This window comes from Carcharhinus amblyrhynchos, chromosome 14 (assembly GCF_965287045.1).
Source record: "Carcharhinus amblyrhynchos chromosome 14, sCarAmb.v2.hapA, whole genome shotgun sequence".
In the NCBI taxonomy this organism is placed as follows: Eukaryota; Metazoa; Chordata; class Chondrichthyes; order Carcharhiniformes; family Carcharhinidae; genus Carcharhinus; species Carcharhinus amblyrhynchos.
In genome coordinates this window covers 55,970,209-55,995,779 of record NC_137337.1, presented here as the reverse complement: position 1 = coordinate 55,995,779, position 25,571 = coordinate 55,970,209, and the positions used below count along the sequence as shown (strand labels likewise).

The 25,571-nt window shown below is 43.7% G+C and overlaps 1 protein-coding gene across 1 annotated transcript in view; it reads right to left on the bottom strand.

The window, feature by feature from the left end:
• The window catches only part of zfyve1 (zinc finger, FYVE domain containing 1), a 130,134-nt gene that overhangs the window by 85,113 nt on the left and 19,450 nt on the right, over positions 1-25,571 (bottom strand). Inside the window, exon 3 of the mRNA XM_080202911.1 lies at positions 16,259-16,473. Coding sequence (XP_080059037.1) covers positions 16,259-16,473 — 215 coding nt within the window. The remainder of the gene's footprint in view (positions 1-16,258; positions 16,474-25,571) is intronic.

Genomic DNA, 25,571 nt, shown 5'->3' with positions numbered 1-25,571 from the left:
CGGACTAGTCAAGCAAAAGCCAGATATGGGCATATTACTGAATCATACGCAACAGACAATGTGCCAGACGTTGTACCACCATCACTGGGTCTGCCCTGTCCCACTACAGGACAGATCCAGTAGAAGCAGTGGCATAGTAATGTACAGTCGTGAGGGATTTGCCCTGGGAGTCCTCAACATCAACTCTGAACTGCATGAAATCTTATGGCAGTAGGTCAAGCATAGACAGGGAAACCTCCTGCAGATTACCATGTACCGTCTGCCTTAACTGATGATCAGTACTCATGCATGTTGAATATCAATTGGAGGAAACACTGAAGATGCAAAGGCAAAGAATGTACTATCGGTGGGGAACTTCAGTATCCATCACCAAGAGAGGTTTGGTACACCAGTACAGTCTGAACTGGCTGGGTCCTGAAGGGCAAAGCTGCTAGACTGGGCATGTGGCAGGTGGTGAGGGAACCAACAAGAGGGAAAAACATACATGACCTCATCCTCACCAGCCTGCTGCAGATACATCTGTCCCTGACAGTATGGGGGTAGGATACTGCATAGACCTTGTGGAGATAAAGTCCCGTCCTCACACTGAAGATACCATCCATTGCAGTGTATGGCATTACTACCATGCAAAATGGGATGGATTTCAAACAGATCTAGCACTCAAGACTGGGCAACTATGACATTGCCATAGGCCTTCTGCAGCAATAGAATCATAATCATCATCTGCAATCTTGGGGCCTGGCACAATCCCCACTCTACCAATACCATCAAACTAGAGGAAGAAGCCTGGTTCAATAAAGAGTGCAGAGGGAAACAAGACTTCAATAAACAGCGTGGGGAAAGGGGTAAGACTTCTGTAAAAAGAGTGCGGGGACAGGGGCGAGATATCAGTAACAAAATTGAGGAAAGAGGTGAGATTTCAGTGAAGAGCACGAGACTCACCTTATGCTGGCAGACAGTGCTGGACCTGCGAGGGACGCACTGTGACATCACAGGAAAATGAAAATTTAACTGGCTGGTTAGTATCTGCTAATTTGAATTACCTGCTTTAATTTGCTTTCAGATTAAAGATAATAAGGGAAAATAGTTTACAGATGAAAATGTTTAAAAACCAGTTTTTTTTTAATAACCAGATTAAAACCTAATTGAATAAAATAGGAATGGGGGGCCAGGTGATGTGTTGTGCCTGCATGATGTGGGGGCTGGTGGACCCCATTGTGGTTCCGAGTGAACACAGAATCTCAGAATACTACAGTGCAGACGAGGCCCTTCAACCCATCGAGTCTACACTGATGCATGAACGATCCTGACCTTCCCACCTAATCCCCCTTGCCTGCACTTGGCAATAAGCTTTGAAAGTTATGGCATGCCAAGTACTCATCCAGGTACTTTTTGAAAGATGTGAGGCATCCCGCTTTCATCACCCTCAAGTCAGTGCATTCCAGACCATCACCACCCTCTGGGTAAAAGAGCTTTTCCTCAAATCCCCCTAAACCTCCCACCACTTACGAGGGGGCTGAAGTTAAAAGAAACTGGCCCTCCAACTAAGGGGAACAGCTGCTCCCTATCCACCCTGTCCAAGCCCCTCATAATTTTGAACTGCTCCAGAGTTGATTGGCCATGCTAAAATTGCCCCTTAGTGTCCTGAGATACACAGGTTAGAGGGATTAGCAGGTAAATATGTAGGGACATCGGGATAGGGCCTGGGTGGGATTGTGGTCAGTGCAGACTCAATGGATCAAATTTATTTCTGCACTGTAGGGTTTCAATGGTTTCTACGGTTCAGAGAAAACAACCCAAGTCTATCCAATCTCTCTTTATCACTTAGATGTTCCATCCCAGGCAACATCCTGGTGACTCTCTTCTACATCCCTTCCAGTGCAATCACATCCTTCCCATAACATGGTGACCAGAACTGCACACCCTCCTCCAGCTGTGACCTAACCAAAGTTCTATACAACTCCATCATGATTTCTCTGCTTTTGTAATCTATATTCCGATTGATAAAGGTGAGTGTGCCATATGCCTTTTGCAGCACCCTGCCTTTCCACCTTCAGAGACATTTAGATAAAGGGTCCCTTTGTTCTTTGGAACTTCCCAGTGTGAAACCTTTCATAGTATACTTCCTTGTCAAATTACTCCTTCCTAAGTGTGTCACCTCACACTTTTCAAGTTTAAATTCCATCTGCTACTTATCCGCCCATTTGACCATCTCGTCTATATCTTCCTGTAACCCAAGTCACTTGACCTTACTTAACCACCTGGCCAATCTTTGTGTCATCGGCAAACTTACTGATCCTACCCCATGTGATCATCTATGTAATTTACATAAATGACAAACAATAGGCGGCCCAGCACGAATCCCTGTAGTGCTACACTGGTCACTGGCCTCCAGTCACTGAAGCAGTTGTCTGTCATCACCCTCTGTTTCCTATCACTGTAGAAAACAATATCACTGCAGGGAAGTCCATTGTCAACTTATTAGACTACACACTTCAACAAGATGAAATCGAAGTTCTCAGCTGATGGCTCAACTTCTGCCCCATCACCAAAATATCCTCATCAGTCTCGCAGCAGGCACAGAGGAATTCATCAGGCAAATGAGGCTGTGGGAGTTCTTCCACAAACCCCAAGAGGCCAACAGTGAACAAAATGAGACAGCCAATGAACCAGAACAGCCAATAGAGAAATCCGCAGTGCAGCAACTGAAGAGGAAGGAGTTGAATTGGACTTCTTTGGAAGGCCACTGCCCTCGACTTGACATGTATGCCCGAGCCGTCAGGAGATGCATCAACACCAGATTCATCAATTGCACTCACAAGACAGCCCCGAACATCACCCAAGCCCAAAGCAACGTCAAAGCGCTCTCAAGATCAACCATAACATTATCATCAAGCCAGCAGACAAAGGAGGGCCATCGTCATACTGAACAAAACAGATTATTGCAAAAAAGTGTACAGACAACCAAACTATGACGAACACCACAGACAGTTACCCAGAGATCTGACCAAAGAACACGCCGTCAACTCAACAGAATGATCAAGACTTTTGATCCAGACCTTCAGAGCACCGTCCGTGCTCTCATCCTACGTATGTCCCGCGTTGAAGATCTCTACTGCCTTCCAAAGATACACAAGGCAACACACCCGGCCGTCCCATCGCATTGGGCAACGGGACCCTGTGCAAGAACTTCTCTGGCTACATTGAGGACATTCTGTAACCCATTGTACAAAGAACCCCAGCTTTTGTCGTAACATTATGGACTTCCTACAGAAACTCAGCACATGTGAAGCAGTTGAAGCAGGAGCACTCTTCGTCACAATGGATGTCTCGGCATTCTACACCAACATCCCCCACAACGATGGCATTGCTGCAACTGCCTCAGTACTCAAAGCCGACATTGCCAGTCTTCAGAAGCAATTTTACAACTCATCCACTTCATCCTGGACCACAATGTCTTCACCTTCAACAACCAGTTCTTCATCCAGACACACGGAACAGCCCTTGGGATCTAATTCACACCTCAATATGTCAACATCTTCATGCATACTTCGAACAAGTCCTCTTCACCGCACAGGACTTTCAACCGATGCAATACACTAGATACATCGATGACATTTTCTTCCTTTGGTTTCTTTTAAGGAAACTCCACAGAGACAGTGACCTTAGTCGAGGTTCGAACTCAGCTTCCTGCAGCTGTGAAGCAACAGTGCTAAGCACTGTGTTACCTTGCTGCCCTCTTCCTTTGGACTCATGGTGAACAATCACAAACGACTATATGATAACATCAACAAGCTCCATCACACCATCAGACTGACCAAGGACTACTCTCTGGAATCGGCTGCATTCTTGGACACGCACATCTCTGCCAAGGATGGTCACCTCAGCACTTCACTGTACAGCAAGCCCACGGATAACCTCACGATAGTCCACTTCTCCAGCTTCTGCCCTAAACACGTTCTGCCCTACAGACAAGCCCTCCGTATACACAGGATCTGCTCAGATGAGGAGGATCACAACAGACATCTCCAAATGCTGAAAGATCCCCTCATTAGAACAGGATATGGCACTCGACTCATCGATCGAGAGTTCCGACGCACCATAGTGAAAAACCGCACCAACCTCCTCTAAATACAAACATAGGACGTGGCAGACAAAGTACCCTTCGCCGTCCAGTACTTCCCCGGAGCCTTCAACATGTAATTGATGAAGATGAACATCTCGCCAAGGCCATCCCCACACCCCCATTTCTTGCCTTCAAACAACTGCACAACCTCAAACAGACCATTGTCTGCAGCAAACTACCCAGCCTTCAGGAGAACAGTGACCACGACATCACACAACCCTGCCACAGCAACCTCTGCAAGATGTGCCAGATCATCGACACAGATGCCATCATCTCACACGAGAATGCCATCCACCAGGTACACGGTACATACTCTTGCAAGTCAGCCAAGTTGTCTACCTGATACGCTGCAGAAAAGGCACGGTACACTGGGGAGATTATGCAGACGCTATGACAACGGATGAATGAACACTGCTCGACAATCACCAGGCAAGGCTGTTCTCCTCCTGTTGGGGAACACTTCAGCGGTCATAGGCATTCGGCCTCTGATCTTCAGGTAAGCATTCTCCAAGGTGCCTTCGCGACAAACGACAATGCCGAGTCACTAGGCAGAGACTGATAGCCAAGTTCTGCACACATGAGAACAGCCTCAACTGGGATCTTGGGTTCATGTCACACAATCTGTAACCCCATGACTTGCCTGGGCTTGCAAAATCTGTCCCGGCTGGAGACAATACACATCTCTTTAACCTGTGCTCAACCGTCTCTCCATTCACATTGTCTGTACCTTTAAGTCTTGATTACCTGTAAAGGCTCGCATTCCAACCATGATTTTGTAAATTGAATTTGTGTCTTTATAGGCCCTGTTTGTGAACAGAACTCCCACTTACCTGACGAAAGAGCAGCGCTCCAAAATCTAGTGGCTTTTGCTACCAAATAAACGTGTTGGACTTTAACCTGGTATTGTGAGACTTCTTACTGCGTTTACCCCAACGCCGGCAACTCCACATCTTCCTACCACTAATAACAGTAAGAAGTCTCACAACACCAGGTTAAAGTCCAACAGATTTATTTGGCAGCACAGGCTTTCAGAGTGTCACTCCTTCATAGGCGAGTGAAGACTTGTGTTTACAAACAGGGAATAAACATGACTACCATCATCCTACCACTAAGCCAATTATGAATCCATCTTATCAGATCACTCTGTATCCCATGTGCATTTGTTTTCTTCATAAATCTCCCATAAGGGACTTTGTCAAAGGCTTTGCTGAAATCCATGTAAACTATATGAACCACACTACCATCACCTACTCATAAAATTCAATCAAATTTGTTAGGCATGACCTTCCTCTGACAAAACCATGCTGACTATCCCTGATCAAACCTTGCCTCTCCAAATGGAGATAGATTCTCTCCTTCAGAATCTTCCCCAATAGTTTCCCAACCACAGACATGAGACTCACTGGTTTGTAGTTCCTGGCTTGTCTCCACCACGTTTTTTAATTAGTGAGACCACATTAGCTATTCTCCAGTCCTCTTGCACCCCTCTGTGGCCAGAGGAGTAATTAAAAATTTCGGTCAGAGTCCCTGTAATTTCCTCCCTTCTCTCCCACAATGCCCTGAGATGCAATTCATCCAGACCTGGAGATTTGTCCACTTTTAAACTCACCAACACCTCCAATGCTTCGTCACTCCCTATGACAATTTGTCCTAGAACCTCGCAGTCTCATTCCCTGAGTTCCGTAACTACCTCCTCATTCTCATAGGTGAAGACAGATGTTTGTTTAACACCCTATCAATGTCCTCTGCCTTCACCCATAGATTTACCCCATGATCATTAATTGGCCCTATTCTTTCTCTGGTTATCCTCTTCCCATTTATATACTTATAGAATATCTTAGAATTTTCCCTACTTCTGCCAGCCAGAGCTTTCTCATATTACTTCTATGCTCTAATTGATTTCTTAAGCTCCATCCTGCACTTTCTGTACTCCATTAATGTCTCCACAGACTTACTCCCCTTATACATGTTAACTTACTCCCCTTATACATGTTAAAAGCCTCTCTTTTCCTTCTCATTCCATCCTGGATGTCTCTGGTCATCCATGTTTCTCTGGGTTTGTTACAGCTTCCTATTACCCTAAAGGGAATATATTGGGCTGTATCCTCCCGATATAATCTTTGAACATCCCCCACTGCTCTTCTGTAGATTTCCTCACAAGTTACTCCTTCCAGTCTACCTTGACCAGATCCTGTATTATTTTGTTAAATCTACTCTCCCCCAATCCAAAACTTTTCCTGCAACTTGTCTATTTCTTTGTCCATAACAAAACTGAACTGAACTATGTTGAGATCGCTATCACCAAAATGCTCCCCACCAACACATTAACCACTTGTCAGGTTTAATTCTCCAGAATTAGGTCCAGCACTGTGCCATGCCTTGTTGGATTCTTTTAGTGACCTAACAGTTATCCTGTATATATTTTAAGAACCCTACCCCATCTAAGTCCTTAACATGATGGCTATCTGAATTAATGTTGGGAAAATTGAAATCACCTAATGTAATTGCCCTCATTACTTTTACACCTCTCCGTGAATTGTGCACATATTTGCTCTTCAACTTCCCGTTGACTGTCTGGAGGTCTATAACAAACATCTAGCAATGTAGCTGTCCCTTGTTTATTCCTAAGCTCTATCCACAAAGCTTCATTTGATGCACCCACCAAAATATCATCTCTCTTTAATGCAGTAACTGTCTCCTTAACTAATAATGCAATGCCTCCTCCTCTTTTACCCCCACTTCTCTCTTGCCTGAAGATTCTATATCCCAGTATGTTCAGCTGCCAATCCTGCCCTTCACTCAACCATGTTTCTGTGATAGCTATTATATCATAATTACAAGTGTCAATTCTCACCTTCAACTCATCTGTTTTACTTTTAACACTCTTGGCATTAAAATAGAGGCCCTCAGGCCTCATCTTACTCCCTTGAAACATACTACCGCTGTATTCCCTCTGATCTGACTGCTTTTCTATGTTATACTGTGTCACCATTCTGCAAACAGTCTGGGTCCCCGCTCCCTGCCAAACTAGTTTAAACACTTCCCAACAGTACTAGCAAACCTGCCAGCAAGGATGTTAGTCCAATTCTGATTCAGATGTAGACTGTCCCACTTCTACAGGTCTATAGCAATTGTGGGGTTGCTTGAGGAATTGTGGCTCAGGGTGGCTGTGCCGCAGTTGGAGCTTCAGATGCTGTGACACATCAGGCGGGGGGAAAAAATACTAGGACACTATTTCAGGAGGCAGTCACACCCCTTAGATGAACTACCTCGAATTTGACAGGTGGTCAGGGACAAGAGGGTGCATCTGTGAGTGAGGCAGGTAGAGGGATCCAACCGATTGAACTGGAGGAGCATCAGCCATTGTCCAACAGATACAAAATCCTTGCTCCATGTGTGGATGAGAGAGGGTACTGTAGTAAGAATGAGCAAACTGACTACAGCATCATGGTTCAGGGAGCGGTTTAAGTGGCAGAAGAGGAGTAGTCACTGATAGCACAGTCAGGGGAATAGACACTGATCCCTGTAGCCGGCATTAAGAATCTCGAAGGCTGTATTCCCTGCCTGGTGTCGGGATTTGGGACATCTGCTCTCAGTTGTCGAATAACTTGCAGTGGGAGGGGGAAGATCCAGTGGTCATGGTCCATGCAGGCACCAACGACAAAGGTAGAACGAAGAAGGATGTTCCGTGTAGGAAGTTTGAAGAGGGAGGCACTAAAATAAAGGGCAGAACCTCCAAGGTTATAATCTCTGGATTATTACCTGAGCCCACGCAAAGTGGCAAAGAATATGTAAGATTGGAAAGATGAATGTGTTGCTCAAAGACAAGTGTGGGGAAAGTGGGTATCAGTTCATGGGCCATTGACATCAGTGCTGGGGAAAGTGGGAGGTGTATTATTGGGACAGCCTACATCTGGATTATGCTGGAACCAGTGTTCTGGCAGACTGTATAACTGGGAAAGGACAGGAGGCTTTAAAGAGTGGGGGTGAGGTTTTAGTTGTTCAGAAAATTGGGAAATCAAAGTTAAAGTTAGGACGGCATATTAGCAATCAGTCTGCGTGCATATCAACAGAAAACAACAGGTAGGAACAGATCATATGAACATTACAATACAGCAAGGGCTCATACAAGAGCTGTAACTAGGAGGGGGGAAGGGTCTAAGAACAGTAAGTATTTTTTAAAAATCAGGGTTATATGAGAGAGCAGTAGCACAGGAGACTTGTCTGTCACAGTGTGACAGGATGGGGCAGGAAACAAACAAAAATATGCAACACAGAATCCAGAGTTGTAAACAACTGTAAAAAATCAAAGCTAAATTTACTTTATCTGAATGCTCAAAGCATTTATAACAAATAGATGAGTTGACAGCACCGATTGCAACACATGAATACAATGTATTAGCTCTCACAGAAACGTGCTTGCAGGATGAACTGGACTGGGTACTCAAGATTCCAGGGTATACCATGTTCCAAAAGAAGAGGCCAAAAGAGAAACGAAATGGGGTAGCGTTGTTATCAAGGAAGGTTTCAAAGCAGTGCTGAGTTATGACATTGATTTTGATTTGATTTATTATTGTCACATGTATTAGTATACAGTGAAAAGTATTGTTTCTTGCACACAAGACAGACAAAGCATACGATACAGTACTGAATGTCGTGTTACAGTCATAGATAGGGTGCAGGGAAAGATTAACTTAATATACGGTAATCCATTCAAAAGTCAGATGGCAGCAGGGAAGAAGCCATTCTCGAGTCCGTTGGTATATGTCCCCAGACTTTTGTATCTTTTTCCCAACAAAAGAAGGTAGAAGAGTGTGTTTCCGGGGCCTGTGGGGTCCTTAATTATGTGGCTGCTTTTCCGAGGCAGCAGTAAGCGTAAAGAGAGTCAATGGATGGGAGGCTGGTTTGTGTGATGGATTGGACTACATTTATGACCTTTTGTAGTTTCTTGCAGTCTTGGGCAGAGCAGGAGCTAGACCAAGCTGTGATACAACATGGTGTACCTGTAAAAGATGGTGAGAACGTAGTAGACATGCCAAGCTTCCTTAAGCTTCTCAGAGGGTGGTGAATGTCTGGAACATGTTGCCTGGGGAAGTGGTGGCAGCGGATACGATAGCAGCATTTAAAGGGCATCTAGACAAATACATGAACAGGATGGTAATAGAAGGATACGGACTCCGGACAGTTTTACAGTTGTATTTTAGGTAGACATCATGATCGGTGCAACCTTGGAGGGCCAAAGGGCCTGTTCCTGTACTCTACTGTTCTCTGTTCCACTTCATCCCTATTGATGTAGACGGGCATATTCGCTACTATGCTTCCTAAAGTTGATGACTATCTCCTTCATTTTGTTGACATCAAGGGAGAGATTATTGTCATTCACCAATTCACCAGATTTTCCATCTCTCTCCTGTACTCCATCTCATCATTGTTTGAAATCCAACCCTCTAAGGTAGTGTCATCAGCAAACTTGAAAAACTAGTTGGAGAGAAATTTGGCTACACAGTCATAGGTATATAAAAAGTATAGCAGGGGGCTGAGGAAACAGTCTTGTGGGACACAAGTGCTGCGGATGATCTTGGAGGAGGTTTTGTTGCCTATCCTTACAGATTGTGGTCTGTGGGTTGGGAAGTTCAAGATCCAGTCACAGAGTTGCTGAACCCTAGACCATGGAGTTCGGAGGTGAGTTTCATGGGAATAATGGTGTTGAAGGCTGAGCCATAGTCAATAACTTTGGTCTGATATAGGTGTCTTTGTTATTTAGATATTGCAGGGTTGAGTGCAGGGCCAGGGAGGTGGCATCTGCTGTTGACCTACTGCAACGATAGGCTAACTGTAGTGGATCCAGGCAATCCAGGAGGCTGGAAATGATTTGCGCCATGACTAACTTTCCAAAGAACTGCCACTGCTCATATACAGACCTGTATTATCGCTTGTTTATCAGTTCACCTCAGATAACTCCTCCTCATACCATTACAATTGCCCTTATTTAAGTTGAAATTACTTGTTACGGACCTATGGCATTCACTCTCAAACTGAGTCTGGAATTCTATCATATGGGTCCTTAACTACAAAAACCAAACACCATAAGACATAGCAGCAGAATTAGGCCACTTGGCTCATCGAGTCTGTTCCGCCATTTAATCATGACTGGATCCTGAACTTCCTAGGCAACAACACCTCCTCCATGATCACTCTCAACACCGGTGCCCCACAAGACTGTGTCCTCTGCCCTGTACTATTCTCCTTATGACTGTGCGGCCAAACTCCCCTCCAAGTCAACTTTCAAATTTGCAGGTGACATCAATGTAGTGGGTCGGACCTCAAACAATGATGAGACAGAGAATCTTGTGAAGTGATGTGCAACAATAATCTTTCCCTCAATGTCAACAAAACAACGGAGATTGTCAGAAAGCATAGTGGAGGACATGCCCCTATCTACATCAAAAACCAAATCAAATCAAGTTCAAACAGCTGGTCCAAAATGCTCAGCAAGAGTTTATCCCAATCTAAAAGAGGGATTCCACGAGGAAGGGACATAATCCAGAGTTAACGCAGGAAGTCAAAGATAATGTTAAATTGAAAAGCACAATATACAAAGTGGCAAGGGGTAGTGATAAACTAGAGGACTCGGAAGCTTTTAGGGTCTAGCAGCAAAAGACTTAATTATTTGATGAAATCAAATAAAATTCAAATCAAACTAAAAAGTCCATAAGGAAGAAAATGAATTTTGAGAGAAAGCTTGCATGCAGCATTAAAACAAACTGTAAGAGTTTCTATGGATATAGAAATAGGAAGCAGGCGGCCAAGGTAATGTGGGCACTCTACTGGACAAGGCAAGTGAATTGATAACAGCAAACAAAGAAATGGCAGAAATGCTAAATAAATTTTTTGCATCAATCTTCATTGTGGAAGACATTGCAAATACCACTAAATTATCAGGGGGGCTGATTTCAAATAACATAACAGAACTTACAATAATCCCAATCACAAGGGATAGAGTATTAAAGAATCTCAAGGTGCTAAAAGTGGGCAAGTCACTAGGATCCGATAAACTGCATGCTAGGGTTTAAATGAAAATGGCTGTAGAGATAGTGGACCCATTGGTTTAAATTTTTTTGTAACTCACTAAATTCCGGGAGGGTACCAGAAATTGGAAAACAGCCAATGTGACAACCTTGTTCAAAAGGGAGAATGGCAGAAGGCAAGGAACTATAGGTCAGTTAGCTTAACATCTATTACTGGCAAGATGCTGGAGTCAATAATCAAAGAGGAAACAGCTAATCATTTAGGAAAGATGAACATAATCAAACCTAGTCAACATGATTTTATGAAAGATGAATCACATCTGACAAATTTGTTTGAATTCTTTGAGGATGTAACAGGCAGAATAGATGGAGGTGAATTTGAAGATGTAGTGTATTTAGATTTTCAGCAGGCATTTGATAAGGTGTCACAAAAGAGGCTGGTGCATAAAGTAAAAGTCTACAGAACTGGAGGAAGTGTATTAGCATGGATTGAAAACTGGCGCCACATAGAAAACAGAGAGTTAGAGTAAACAGAGAGTTAGAGTAAACAGAGAGTTAGAGTAAACAGAGAGTTAGAGTAAACAGAGAGTTAGAGTAAACAGAGAGTTAGAGTAAACAGAGAGTTAGAGTAAACAGAGAGGTAGAGTAGTGGAAAGATAGTGGAGTATCGTAAGGATCAGTTCTTAGCCGGCAACTGTTCTCTATTTACATTAATGACCTGGATATGAAGGTAGATGAAAGGACAGGTTGTGACGAGTACGTTGTGATTCTGCAATGGGGTATGGTGTATAACAGGAGAAACGTGAGGAATCAAAATGCAGATTATGATCGAAATGGAGAGAGACTGCAGGTGAGTGAAGTACTCAGGGACCTAGGTGTTCTGGTGCATTAATCAAAAAAGACTAGCAAGCAGGTCCGACAAGTAGTTACAAAGGCAAATGGCATTTTGACCTTTATGGCAGAGCAGTTGGAGTTTAAAAATAGGCATGTTTTGTTGCAATTATCCAGGGTGTAAGTAAGGCCTCACTCAGAATACTGTGTACAATGTGTACAAGAGTGTGTTTGAAGCTGGGAATTCTGCAGTGAGTAACTCAGCTCTTGACTCCCCAAAGTCTGTTCAGCATCAAAATGCAGAAGTCAGGACTGTGATGGAATGCTCTCTACTTGCCTGGATGAGTGCAGCTCCAAGAATACTCAAGAAGCTGGATACCATCCAGGATAAAGCAGTCCACTTGACTGGCACCCTACCCACAAATATTCACTCCATTCACTACCAACACACAACGGCAACAGTTTATACCATCTGTCAGATGCACTGTAGAAACTCATGAAGGCTCTTTCAACAACAGCTTGCAAACTATCTAGAAGGACAAGGGCCGCAAAACAAATGGGAACACTGCCACTTGGAACTTCCTCTCCAAGCCATTCATAATCCTGACTTGGAAATATATTGTTGTTCTTTCAGTGTTGCTGGGTCAAAATCCTGGGTGTATCTACATCATGTGGACGCAGTACTTGTACGTAAACACAGCAAGAAGTCTCACAACACCAGTTAAAGTCCAAAAGGTTTATTTGATAGCAAAAGCCATTAGCTTTCGGAGTGCTGCTCCTTCGTCAAGTGAGTGGGATTTCAATTCACAAACAGGGCATATAAAGCCACAAACCCAATTTACAAAATAATGGTTGGAATGCTAGTCTTTACAGGTAATCAAATCTTAAAGGTACAGGCAATGTGAGTGGAGAGAGGTTTAAGCACAGGTTAAAGAGATGTGTATTGTCTCCAGCCAGGACAGTTAGTGAGATTTTGCAAACCCAGGCAAGTTGTGGGAATTACAGATAGTGTGACATGAACCCAAGATCCCAGTTGAGGCCATCTTCATGTTTGCAGAAATTGGCTATCAGTCTGCTCAGCGACTCTGTGCTGTTGTGTGTCATGAAAGCCGCCTTGGAGAGCACTTCCCCAAAGTTCAGAGGCTGAATTGGTAGTTGGAGGTGGCAGCTTACCATCACCTTCTCAAGGGCAATTAAGGATGAGCTGATCTAGCCAGTGATGCCCAAATATCATGAACAAATGAATGAATGAAAATAAAATTCTGAAAGATCCATAACAAAGTGGATACAGAGGATGTTTCCTCTCACGAGGGAATCTAAAGCTAGAAGACACAGCTCAATGATAATAAGAACATAAGAAATAGGAGCAGGAGTAGGCCATCTAGCCCCTCGAGCCTGCCCCGCCATTCAATAAGAGCATGGCTGATCTGTCGTGTCTCAGTTCCACATTCCCACCCTCTCCCCATAACCCTTAATCCCCTTGCCTATCAAAAACCTATCAACCCGCGTCTTAAATATATTTAGCGAGGCAGCTTTCACCACTTCAACGGGCAGATGAAGAGCTATTTCTCTCAGAAAGATGGAGATTTCTCTCAGAAAGATGGAGAACTATTTCTCTCAGAACGTTTTGAATTCCCTTCCATAGAGTGCATTGGAGGCTGGGTTATTGAATACATTCAAGGCTGCATTGGACAGATTGACAAAGGCAGCATGGTACTGTCACTGGAATACTGGAATACCCTTCCCAACACCACTGTTGGGGCACATATGTCAAATAGCCTGCAGCAGTTCAAGAAAACAGCTCACAACATTGTCTCCAGGGCAGTGTTGGGCAATAAATACTGGCTTAGCCAGCATTGCCTTGATCGTTCATGAAAGGATGAAATACAAGGATTTAAAGGTTGTAGAAGCATAGAAGATAGAAGCAGGAGGCGGCCAAATGGCTCTTTGGGACTGCTCCGCCATTCGTTATGATCACGGCTGATCATCCAACTCTGTAGCCGAATCCTGCTTTCTCCCTTGTGTGTATGAGAGCTGTTGCTGCATGCTTTGTTTTACTTTCCTCAATTAAATGAAGTGATTTTCACTTTGTCAAGAATTACAGGCATTAATAATTCCATTAGTTATGTTAGACCAAACTTGTATATTCAGATACCTAATACAGTGATGTGGGATATGGGAAGAGTACAATACAAGAACCTTGTATTGTCTGATGTTCTAAAGTACTTTTTCTGCACATTAGTCTTTTGAAGCCATTCGCCCCAAGTGCTATATCTAGTCACCTCTTGAATACATTCAACGTTTTGGCATCAACTACTTCCTGTGGTAATGAATTCCATAGGCTCACCACTCTTTGGGTGAAGAAATGTCTCCTCACTTCCATCCTAAATGGTCTACCCCAAATCCTCAGACTGTGGCTCCTGGTTCAGGACTCCCCCACTATCGTAAACATCCTCCCTGCATCTACCATGTCTAGTCCTGTTAGAATTTTATAAGTCTCTATGAGATTCTCCCCTCATTCATCTGAACTCCAGTGAAAACAATCCCAACCTAGTCAATCTCTCCTCATACCACCACTCCCGGAATCAGCCTGGTAAACCTTCACTGCACTCCCTCAAGAGCAAGAACATCTTTCCTCAGAAAAGGAAATCAAAACTACACACAATATTCTAGGTGTAACCTCATCAAGCCCTGCATAATTGCAACAACCCATCCCTGCTCCTGTACTCAAAACCTCCCCCAGTGCAGACCAATATACCATTTGCCTTCTTTACCACCTGCTGTATCTGCATGCTTACCTTCAGTGACGGTGCACAAGGACAACCAGGTCCCACTGCACACTTCCCTCTCCAAATTTACAGCCATTCAGGTAGTAACCTGCCTTTTTGTTTTTGCTTCCGAAGTGAATAACCTCACAATTATTCAAGTTATACTGCATCTACCACTGATCTGCCCACTCACCCAACCTGTCCAGATCATGCTGAAGGATCTCTGCATCCTCATCACAGTTCACCCTCCATTGTGTGTGACAGGCAAGAAAATTAAGGCCATAATCAGATCAGCCATTATCTTACTTATGGCAGAGCAAGCTACTCCTATTTCACATGTACTTACGACAGGGATGGCCCTATGAACCATAAAGATAGGGCACTGTTTAAATAACTCTTCCTGAAGGCCAGCCCAACATCCAGCGAGAATCAGTATCTAACTATTGAGTGTCAGAAGACGTCAGCTGGAAACCTGAGGGGAAGGTACCCAGCAGTTAGTTTTGGGACAGTGAGGTTGGTCAGGAGGCTATTTGGACTAGGAAGATTTTCTTTTCAATCAAAACATTAAAGCATCACCACCGCCCATGCTGCCTGGCAATTATTCAATATCAACAATGCAGTGAATGAAACTCAAATGTTCTAACTATATTCTCAGCTAAGCACAAGTCAAGCCCAAGGGCAGTATAGTTCCACAATTATGCTATTTTGGTTTTGTAAATGTATGTTTTGCTGGAAGTTGTCCAGATTGAACTGGGACTATCCTTTTGTTTTTGGATTAGTCTAGAACACATTCCCAGAGTCTTTGTAGTCAAGGCTGAGGGTAGGTTAAGACTCACTTTTGGCCCATGAGCTGAATCATGACATCTCTGCCTGGCAGTGTAGCCATCATTCCACTCCCAAGCCTTCAACTAACATTGCACATCAGAGCATAATGACTTGAATGAGACTTGATTTGCCTATGTAAAGAAAGTCTCCAGTGACTTTGTGGGTTTCCTACTTAGCTGTTCAGAAGGGTAGTTTGATACAGGGTCAAAGACAAAATGTTAAGTGCTCAACTTCACTGGCAGATTTTTTAACCTACAAACCTCTTGTTCAAAGGTAAGGGGGTTGTCATCTGGACCAAGTTTCCACCAGATAGCAGCAAATTAACCAACATTCTTTGAGTGGCACTGTTCAAACAATTTATATAAACCAAGTATGGTAGCATACTAGTTACATTACTGGATCAACAATGCAATCGTGGCATGATAGGCTGTTTTTTTCACATTTCAAAACTCCTTTTGTCACAATCAAATGTGTCATATGCTCCACTGCAATATGTTAATAAAAAGTTTGGCAGGATTCACTCCCACAAGTAAAATGCATTCTCTTGTGAGACTAGCTAATCTGAAGTGACCAATCTGACTGAATCCTTGCACTTGTTTTGATAGCAGGTGCTGCTGAGCCTCCCAAATCAAACAAGATTTTAATACTTCCAACTAAATCATATTAATTCAATATCTTACTTTCAGAGCCTTGAAAATGATTGCTGGAGGTCTGGGTGATCGAGTTGTGTTATTGTTCAATTGCTGTTCAATCATCCGTAACAGTCCTGAAAAATCCGTTGGAGGATTATATGTTCTGGTCCCTTTATATTGGATGGAACAGAAGGCTTCAGGAAACCTGCCTAGCTTGCGAAATCGTTCCTGTAGCAGTTTTTCTGGTACCTCTGCAGGTCTATCTGTGATAATGTTGAGAGAATGAAGTATTTTAATATTCCAGTAAGTTTGTGGTTTGTCGCCATACATTTATCACCTTACAGTTCAACTAACAGTACAATAGTCAGGAAGTGATTTTGAAAGTGCAATCACATTGGACTAATTATGAGTAGCCAAAACTGAGATCAGACAGTTAGAAGGCTTTTATTTTACCCTTAAACATTATTAGGTTAATAGAATCAGTCCTTAAATCGTAACAAGGAACAATGACAAGACATTGCGCTAAGTACATTGCCTGAAGAACTAAATTTCAAGGTTCAAATTTTGCACAATGCACTGTAGTTCCAACAAAGTGCAACTTTATGGACTTCAACACTCCAACCTGAAATATTAATAACAGCAAACAGAAACTGTCTCAGCTTCCATTTGGAAGAACAAGTTCTAGATTTGTACTAACTTTTCACAAACTGAGAGTTGGCCTAGGTCTAATGTTCACATTAGGCCCTCCTGTTATTGATTGCCCTGTAAGAAATCTCACAACACCAGGTTAAAGTCCAATAGGTTTATTTGGTAACACAAGCCTCGAGATTATGGGGCGCTGCTCCTTCATCAGGTGAGTGGGATTTCAGTTCACAAACAGAGCATATAAAGACATAAAACTCAATTTACAAAATATGGTTGGAATGCGAGTCATCAGTCCATTGCCAGCATCTCCACATCATTGATTCCCCTGCCAGAGGAACTAATTGCTCTCTACCTATCCAATTATGTCTCTGTACAATTCCAAAAATGACACTTAGATCACTTAATCTACCAATTCAAACGGACATAAATCAAGTTAACCTCTTACCTTCTGCCATTCAGTGAGATCGTAGCTCATCTGTGACCTAACTTCATATAAGCTTTTACCTCACATCAGTTAATACTCTGATTAACAAGAATATAAACACAGATTTAAAATTAACAACTAGGGGTGAAATTGTAGTGTTGGAAAGGTAGAATATCCTTGAAAAGGAATCCAAGTGATTAGATTTAAGAAACAGAAAGGTAGGATTCCACAGAGCTCGAAATAGAGAGGGAGCAATAATGCGAGAACACCACAGATGTGCAAAAAAAAGGAATGGTCACTGGACAAGGTGCTGATGAGATCACCTCTGGAGGAAGCAGTTTTGGTTCCCTTATTTAAGGAAAGATATTATTTAATTGGAGGCAGTTCAGAGAAGGTTCACTAGGGGCCTTGAGGGAAATCTTTGTATCCTCACTGGCTACAGGGGAGGTCATGGCGTGGAGATGCGTTGGACTGAGGTAAACACAGTAAGAAGTCTCACAACACCAGGTTAAAGTCCAACCAGTATATTATCCAAAAGCTTGTGGGTTTACTATCAAATAAACCCAGTGTTGTGAGACTTCTTACAGGGGAGGTCCCAGAGGATTGGGGAATAGCCAGTGTTGTTCCACTGTTTAAGAAGGGTAGCAACAATAATCCAGGTAATTACAGGCCGGTGAGCTTTACATCAGTGAGAGGGAAATTATTGGAGAAGATTCTTCAAGACAGGATTTATTCCCACTTGGAAATAAGTGTACGTATTAGTGAGAGGCAACATAGTTTTGTGAAGGGGACGTTGTGTCTCATTAACTTGATCGAGTTTTTCAAGGAAGTGACAAAGATGATTGAGTACAGTAGGATAGTGGATGTTGTCTACATGGACTTCAGTAAGGCTTTTGACAAGATCCCTCACAGCAGACTGGTGCAGAAGGTGAAGTTGCATGGGATCAGAGACGAGCTGGCAATGTGGAAACAAAACTGGCTCGGTCAAAGAGAGAGTAGCAGTGGAAGAGTGTGTTTCTGAATGGAGGGCTGTGACAAGTTGTGTTCCTCAGGGATCAGTGCCGGGACCTTTGCTGTTTGTGAAATATATACATAAATGATTTAGAGGAAGAAGTAACTGGATTGATTAGTAAGTTCACAGATGACACAAAGGTTGGTGGATTTGTGGAGTGCGATGAGGACCATCAGCTGGAGACTTGGGCGGAGAGATGGCAGATGCAGTTTAATCTGGACAAATGTGAGGTAATGCATTCTGGAAGATCTCATACTGATAGGATATATACAGTAAATGGCAGAACCTTTAAGGGTATTGATAGACAAAGAAATCTGAGCGTACAGGTACATAGGTCACTGAAAGTGGCCATGCAGGTGGAGAAGGTAGTCAAGAAGGCATACTGCATGCCTGCCTTCATCAGCCGGGGTATTGAGTTTAAAAAGTGGCAAGTCATGTTGCAGCCTTATAGAACATTACTTAGGCCACACTTGGAATATAGTGTTCAATTCTGGTTGCCACAGTACCAGAACGATGTGGAGGCTTTGGAGAAGGTACAGAAAAGATTTACTAGGATGTTGCCTGGTATGGAGGGCATTCGAGATGAGGAGAGGTTGGAGAAACTTGGTTTCTCCTCACTAGAGCAACTGAGGTTGAAGGGAGACCTGATAGAAGTCTTTAAGATTATGAGAGGCATGGACAGGTGGAGAGACAGAAGCTTTTTCCCAGAGTGGAAGAGTCAATTACAAGGGGGCATAGGTTTAAGGTACAAGGAGCAAGATTTAAAGGAGATGTACAAGGCAGATTTTTTACACACAGAGTAGTGGGTGCTGGAACCCGTTGCCGGGGAAGGTAGTGGAAGCGGATACAGTACTGACTTTTAAGAGGCGAGTTGGCAAGTACACGAATAGGATGAAAATAGAGGGATATGGTCCCCAGAAGGGTAGAGGGTTTTAGTTAAGTCAAGCAGCGTGGTCGGTGCAGGCTTCACAGACCGAACGGCCTGTTCCTATGCTGTAATTTTCTTTGTTCTTTGATGATCCCTGGTATGGAAGGGTTGTCTTAGGAGGAAAATGGTTAGGATTCTACGCACTGGAATTCGGAAGATTGACAGGTGATCTCATTGAAAAATATAACATTCTTAAGGGGCTTGACATGGTAAACGTTGAGAGGATGTTTTCCCTCAGTGAAGAATCTAGGACAAATGAGCAGAGTCTCAGAATAAATGTGCACCAATTTAAGACTGAGATGAGAAGGATTTTCTTCTCTCAGAGGGTTGAGCTCCTTTGGAGCACCCTGACGCACCCAAAGCTGGGGGGCAGGGGCAGAGCCAGTGCACCCCAAGCCAAAGGGAGGGGCTGGCACGCCTCAAAACGGGTAGGGGAGGGGCTGGCACGCCCCAAGCCACAGAGGCACGCCCCACACTTCGGGCGGGGCAGAATAGGATAGCCGACACTCCAGGCTGGAGGGGGGCTGTGTGGGGGCACGATACGCCAGGCTGGGGTGTGGGGGCGACACTACAGGCTAGGGGGGGGATGCAGGAACACGCCAGGCTAGGGAGGGGTGGGGGAACACTCCTGGGTTAATAGGGAGGGGGAATGCAAAGGGAAGGTGCGAAAAAGGTTGCTGGGGTGGGGTGCTAGAAGCTGATATGGCAACACATTGCCCTTCTGCCCCCTCAGATGTTTGGCTGGAAAAATATGAAAGACTCCAAGTGTGACTTTTGAATTGAACCCGCTTTGACCTTAGGGCTTAATTGTGATGTTCATAGAGTTTTACAGCATTGAGGAGCCCCACGGCCCATCATGTCTGTACCAGCCATCAAGCACCTATCTACTCTAATCCCATTTTCGGCACTTGGTCTGTAGCCATAAAGATCAAAGAAATTTAAATGTTTGAGGGTTCCTATTTCCACCCTTTCAGGCAGCGAGTTCCAGATCTTGAACACCCTCTGAATGAAAATGTTTTTCTTTAAATGCCCTCTGAATCTCCTGCTCCATATTTTAAATCATTTCCAGCACTTCCTGTGTTTCTTTTAGATTCCAGCTTCATCATATGGAGTGACAAGGTATTGGTGGGCTTAAAAGTGGACAAATCTTCAGGTCCAGATGAATTGTGTCCCAAAGAGGCAAAGGAGGAAATTGACCCAAATTTTTAATTCTTCCCCAGCGGCCAGGGAATTGCCAGAGGACTGGGGAACAACTAATGCGGTCCCACTATTTAAGAAAGGTTGTAGAGACACGCCAGCAAACTACAGGCTGGTGAGTCTCATGTCTCTGGTTGGGAAACTACTGGAGAAGACTCTGAAGGAGAGAATCTATCTCTATTTGAAGAGGCAAGGTTTGATCAGAGATCATCAGCATGGTTTTGTCAGAGGGAGGTCATGCCTAACAAATTTGATTGAATTTTTTGACCATGTAACCGAGCATGTGCATGAGGGTAGTGCAGTTCATGGATTTCAGCAAAGCCTTTGACAAAGTCCCACATGGGAAACTTTTTAAGAAGGTAAATGCCCATGAGATACAGGGTGATCGCAAAGGTTTAGCGGTAGGAGATAGGGGGTGATGACAGATGACATATCACAGGGATCTGTGTTGCTCCCCCAATTGTTCCATCATTTATATAAATGACATAGATGACAATTCGGAGGATAGGATGAGTAAATTTGCTGATGACATAAAGATTGGCCAGGTAGTTAGCAGTGAGGTTCAGTGTCTTAGGTTAAAGGAAGATATAGGTGAGATAGTCAAATGGATGGATTAGTGATTGAATCAGGGTAGGACTTACTCAGTTAATGGTCGGGTGTTGCAGAACAAAGAGATCCAGGGGTACATGTTCATAGTTCCTTGAAAATGCAGTCATGTGGACAGAGCTCGTAAAAAAAGGCCTTGTCACTCCCTATGATAATTTTCTCTAGAGCCTCACAGTCTCTGTTCTTGGGGTGTACAAAATTTTTAGGGTAGATAGGAAGGAACCTTTTCCCTTGGTGGGGGATCAATAATCAGAGAACATAGATTTAAATTAAAAGCAAATTAGAGGGGAAGCTGGAATCTAAAAGAAACACAGAAAACACAGCGTGCTTGGTTTCATCAGTCAGAACATTGAATGCAGGACTTGGAATATCTTGTTGCAGTTGTACAAGACATTGGTACAGCCATACTTGGAATACTGTGTACAGTTCTTATCACCCTATTATTGAAACAATATTATTAAACTAGAAAGAGTGCAGAAGGGAAATTCACTAGGATGCTACCAGGACTTGATGGTTTGAGGTATAAGGAGAGGCTGGATAGACTGAGACTTTTTCCTCTGGAGTACAGAAGGCTGAGGGGTGATCTTATAAAGGTCTATAAAATACTGAGGGGCACAGATCAGCTAGTCAATATCTTTTCTCAAAAGGAGGGGAGTCTAAAACTAGACAGCATAGGTTTAAGATGAAAGGGGAGAGATACAAAAGTATCCACGGGGCAATTTTTTCACAGAGGGTGGTGAGTGTCTGGAACAAGCAGATAAAATTTTGTCTTTTAAAAAACATTTAGACAGTTATGTGGGTAAGATAAGTATAGAGGGATATGGGCCTGTTTCCATGCTGTAAATCTCTATGACTATGACTCTAATGGCAGATGGAACTTGACCCTGAAAAGTGTCAGGTGATACACTTTGGAAGGAGTAATTTGACAAGGAAGTATACTGTGAAAGGTCTGACACTAGGAAGTTCTGAGGAACAAAGGGACCCTTGGCGTATTTGTTCACAGCTTTCTGAAGGCAGAAGGCAGGTTAATAGGGTGGTGAAAAAGGCATATCAATTGGGGTATAGATTAAAAACCAGAGAGGTCATGATGGAGTTGTATAGAACTTTAACGAGGCCACAGCTAAAGTATTGTGTGCAGTTCTGGTCGCCACATTTTAGGAAGGATTCACAGAGTGGATAGGGAGCACCTGTTCCTCTTAGTTGAAGGGTCAATTACAAGGGGACACAAATTAAAAGTGAGGGCTGGGAGGTTTAGGGAAGATTTGAGGAAAAACATTTTTTACCCAGAGGGTGGTGACGGTCTGGAGTGCAATGCCTGGGAGGGTGGTGAAGAAGGGATGCCTCACATCCTTTAAAAAGTACCTGGGTGAGTACTTGGCACGCCTTAACATTCAAGGCCATGAGCCAACTGCTGGCAAGTGGGATTAGGTGGTCAGGTCAGGGCCTATCATGTGTTGGGGCAGACTCAATGGGCCAAAGGGCCTCTTCTGCACTGTAGTATTCTGTGATCTGTGAATCAAATCCCCTGTTCAGTTTTCTCTGCTTCAAGGAAAATAACCTCAGTCTAACCAGCCTCTCTTCATAGTTGAAACACTCCAGTTCAGGCAACATCTTGGTAACTTCCTTCTGCACCCTTTCTAGTGCAATCATATCTTTCCTGTTGTATGGTGACCAGAACTACACATAGAACTCTAGCTGTGGCCAAGCAAGCATTTTATACAGCTTCTTCATAACCTCCCTGCTTTTATATCCGATGGCTTGATCAATAAAGGCAAGTATCCTATTTGGCTTCTTAATCACCTTATCTACTAATTCTGTTGCTTTCAGGACATGCATCTCAAGGTCCCATTTGTCTTCCACATTTTCTAGTGTCCAACCATTCATTGTGCATCCTCTTGTATTTTGGGAGGACTAACAAGACATCAGCTCCTTCTATCATATCATCTTTCCTGACATTGTTTAACCAATATCATGACTCTTAACTTTATTCATCCCCTTCTCTACCTCAACTGAATACTCTCTAACTTGGAGCTGCCATTCCCATCTTTCCTTCAGTCATGTTTTAGTAATAGCTATGACATCATACTTAAAAGCATCTACCTGTCCTCCACTCATCCATTTTGGTCACTAGATTCCTCGCATTGGAGTCCAAATGTTAACCATTAAACAACTCCTTTATTTTTCACAGCCTTTATTTCCTCAGCCAACCACACTCAATTACTAATTTTAAGTCTCTGATTTCAAGCTTTGCTTCTCCACCTTTTCAGTCTGTGGTCAGGTTCCCATCCCCCTGTCTAGTCATTTAGATCTTCCCAAACAACACCAGCAAACCTCACTATTACAACATTGGTCCTGGCTTGTTAAGGTGGAACTTGTCCAGCGAGTACATGTCCCATCTCCAGAACTGGTTCCGAAGTCCCAGAAAGCCAAAATCCCTCCCACCTGCACGAACTCTCCAGCCACATTTTCAACTGCATTATCCTCCTATTTCTGCATTCACCTGTGTGGAGATTACTACCCTCAAGGTATTTTAAATTTCTTTCCAAGCACCCAGAAATCTGCCTGCAGAACTTCATCCCATTTGTGCATTTGGTACCAATGTGGACCAGGCTGTTTTGTTAACAATCCCCTCACAGAAAATTGACAGTAATTTGCTTTCATTTTAATTTGATGGTCCTTGGTTAGTGATTCCTCTATGAATCTGAAAGGTTCCTTCGTATCAGTTTTGATTTATTATTGTCACGTTTTGGGATATAGTGAAAACTGTTGTTTCTTGCATACTAGACACACAAAACAGATTGTTCAAAAGGGAGAAAGGATAGTGCAGAATATGGTGTTGCATTTACAGATAGGCTGAAGAGAAAGATCAGCTTACTATATCATAGAATCCTACAGTGCAGAATGAGGCCCTTCAGCCCATCGAGTCTGCACTGAACACAATCCCTACATATTATGCCCTCTAATCTCTCTAACCTACACATACCTGGACACTAATGGGCAATTTCTTAACATAACCAATCAACTTAAGCTGCACACCTTTGGACTGTGGGAGGAAACCGAAGCACCCAGAGGAAACCCACACAGACACGAAGAGAATGTGCAAACTCCACACAGACAGTGATCCGAGCCAGGAATTGAACCCAGGACCCTGCAGCTGTGAAGCAGCAGGGCTAACCACTGTGCTACCGTGCCGCCCATGATAGATATGATAGAAACTAGAGGCAGGAGCAGACCATTCGAGCCTGTTCCACCATTCATTATGATCATGGCTGATTATCAAATTTAATAAGAACATAAGAAATAGGAGCAGGAGTAGGCCATCTAGCCCTTCGAGCCTGCCCCGCCATTCAATAAGATCATGGCTGATTTGAAGTGGATCAGTTCCACTTTCCCGCTTTCTCCCTATAACGCTTAATGCCCTTGTCTATCAGAAACCTATCTACCCGTGACTTAAATATATTCAGCGAGGTAGCCTCCACCACTTCAATGGGCAGAGAATTCCAGAGATTCACCACCCTTTGAGTGAAGAAGTTCCTCCTCAACGCCGATCTAAACTGCCCCCCACCACCCCCCTTATCTTGAGGCTGTGTCCCCGTGGTCCTGCTATCCTTTCTAAGCGGGAAGAATCTCTCTACCTCTACCCTATCCATCCCCTTCATTATCTTATATGTCTCTGTAAGATCCCCCCTCATCCTTCTAAACTCCAACGAGTACAGACCCAGTCTATTTAGCCTTTCTTCATAGTCCAACCTCCTCATCTCCGGTATCAGCCTAGCAAACCTCCTCTGCACTCCCTTCAAGGCCAATATGTCCTTGCGCAAGTGTGGCGACCAAAACTGCACACAGTACTCCAGCTGCTGCCTCACCAGTACACTGTACAGTTGCAGCAAGACCTCCCTGCTTTTATATTCTATCCCCCTCACTATAAAGGCCAACATTCCATTCGCCTTCTTGATCACCTGCTGCACCTGCAGACTGGGTTTTTGCAACTCATGCACAAGGACCCCCAGGTCCCTCTGTACCGTAGCATGCTGCAGCTTTTCGCCTTTTAAATAATAATCCCTCCCACTATCATTTCTGCCAAAGTGGATAACCTCACACTTGCTAACATTATACTCCATCTGCCAGGTCCTCGCCCACTCGCTCAGCCTATCCAGATCTCTCTGCAGACTTTCTACACCCTCCATGCAATTTGCTTTTCCACTCAACTTCATGTCATCAGCAAATTTCATCTCTCTACACTCAGCCCCCTCCTCCAGATCATCTATAATATCCTGATCCTCCTTCTCCCCATATCCCATGATCCCTTTAGCCCCCAAGAGATGTATCTAATTTCTTCTTGAAATCACACAACATTTTGGCCTCAACCACTTTCTGTAGTAGTGAATTCCACACATTCACTGCCCTCTGGGTGAACATAGAACATTACAGCGCAGAACAGGCCCTTCGGCCCACGATGTTGCGCCGACCAGTTACAAAACAATGACCCACTAACCTAAACCAATCCCTTTTCGTCCATAAACCTATCCACGGATCTCTTAAACGCCCC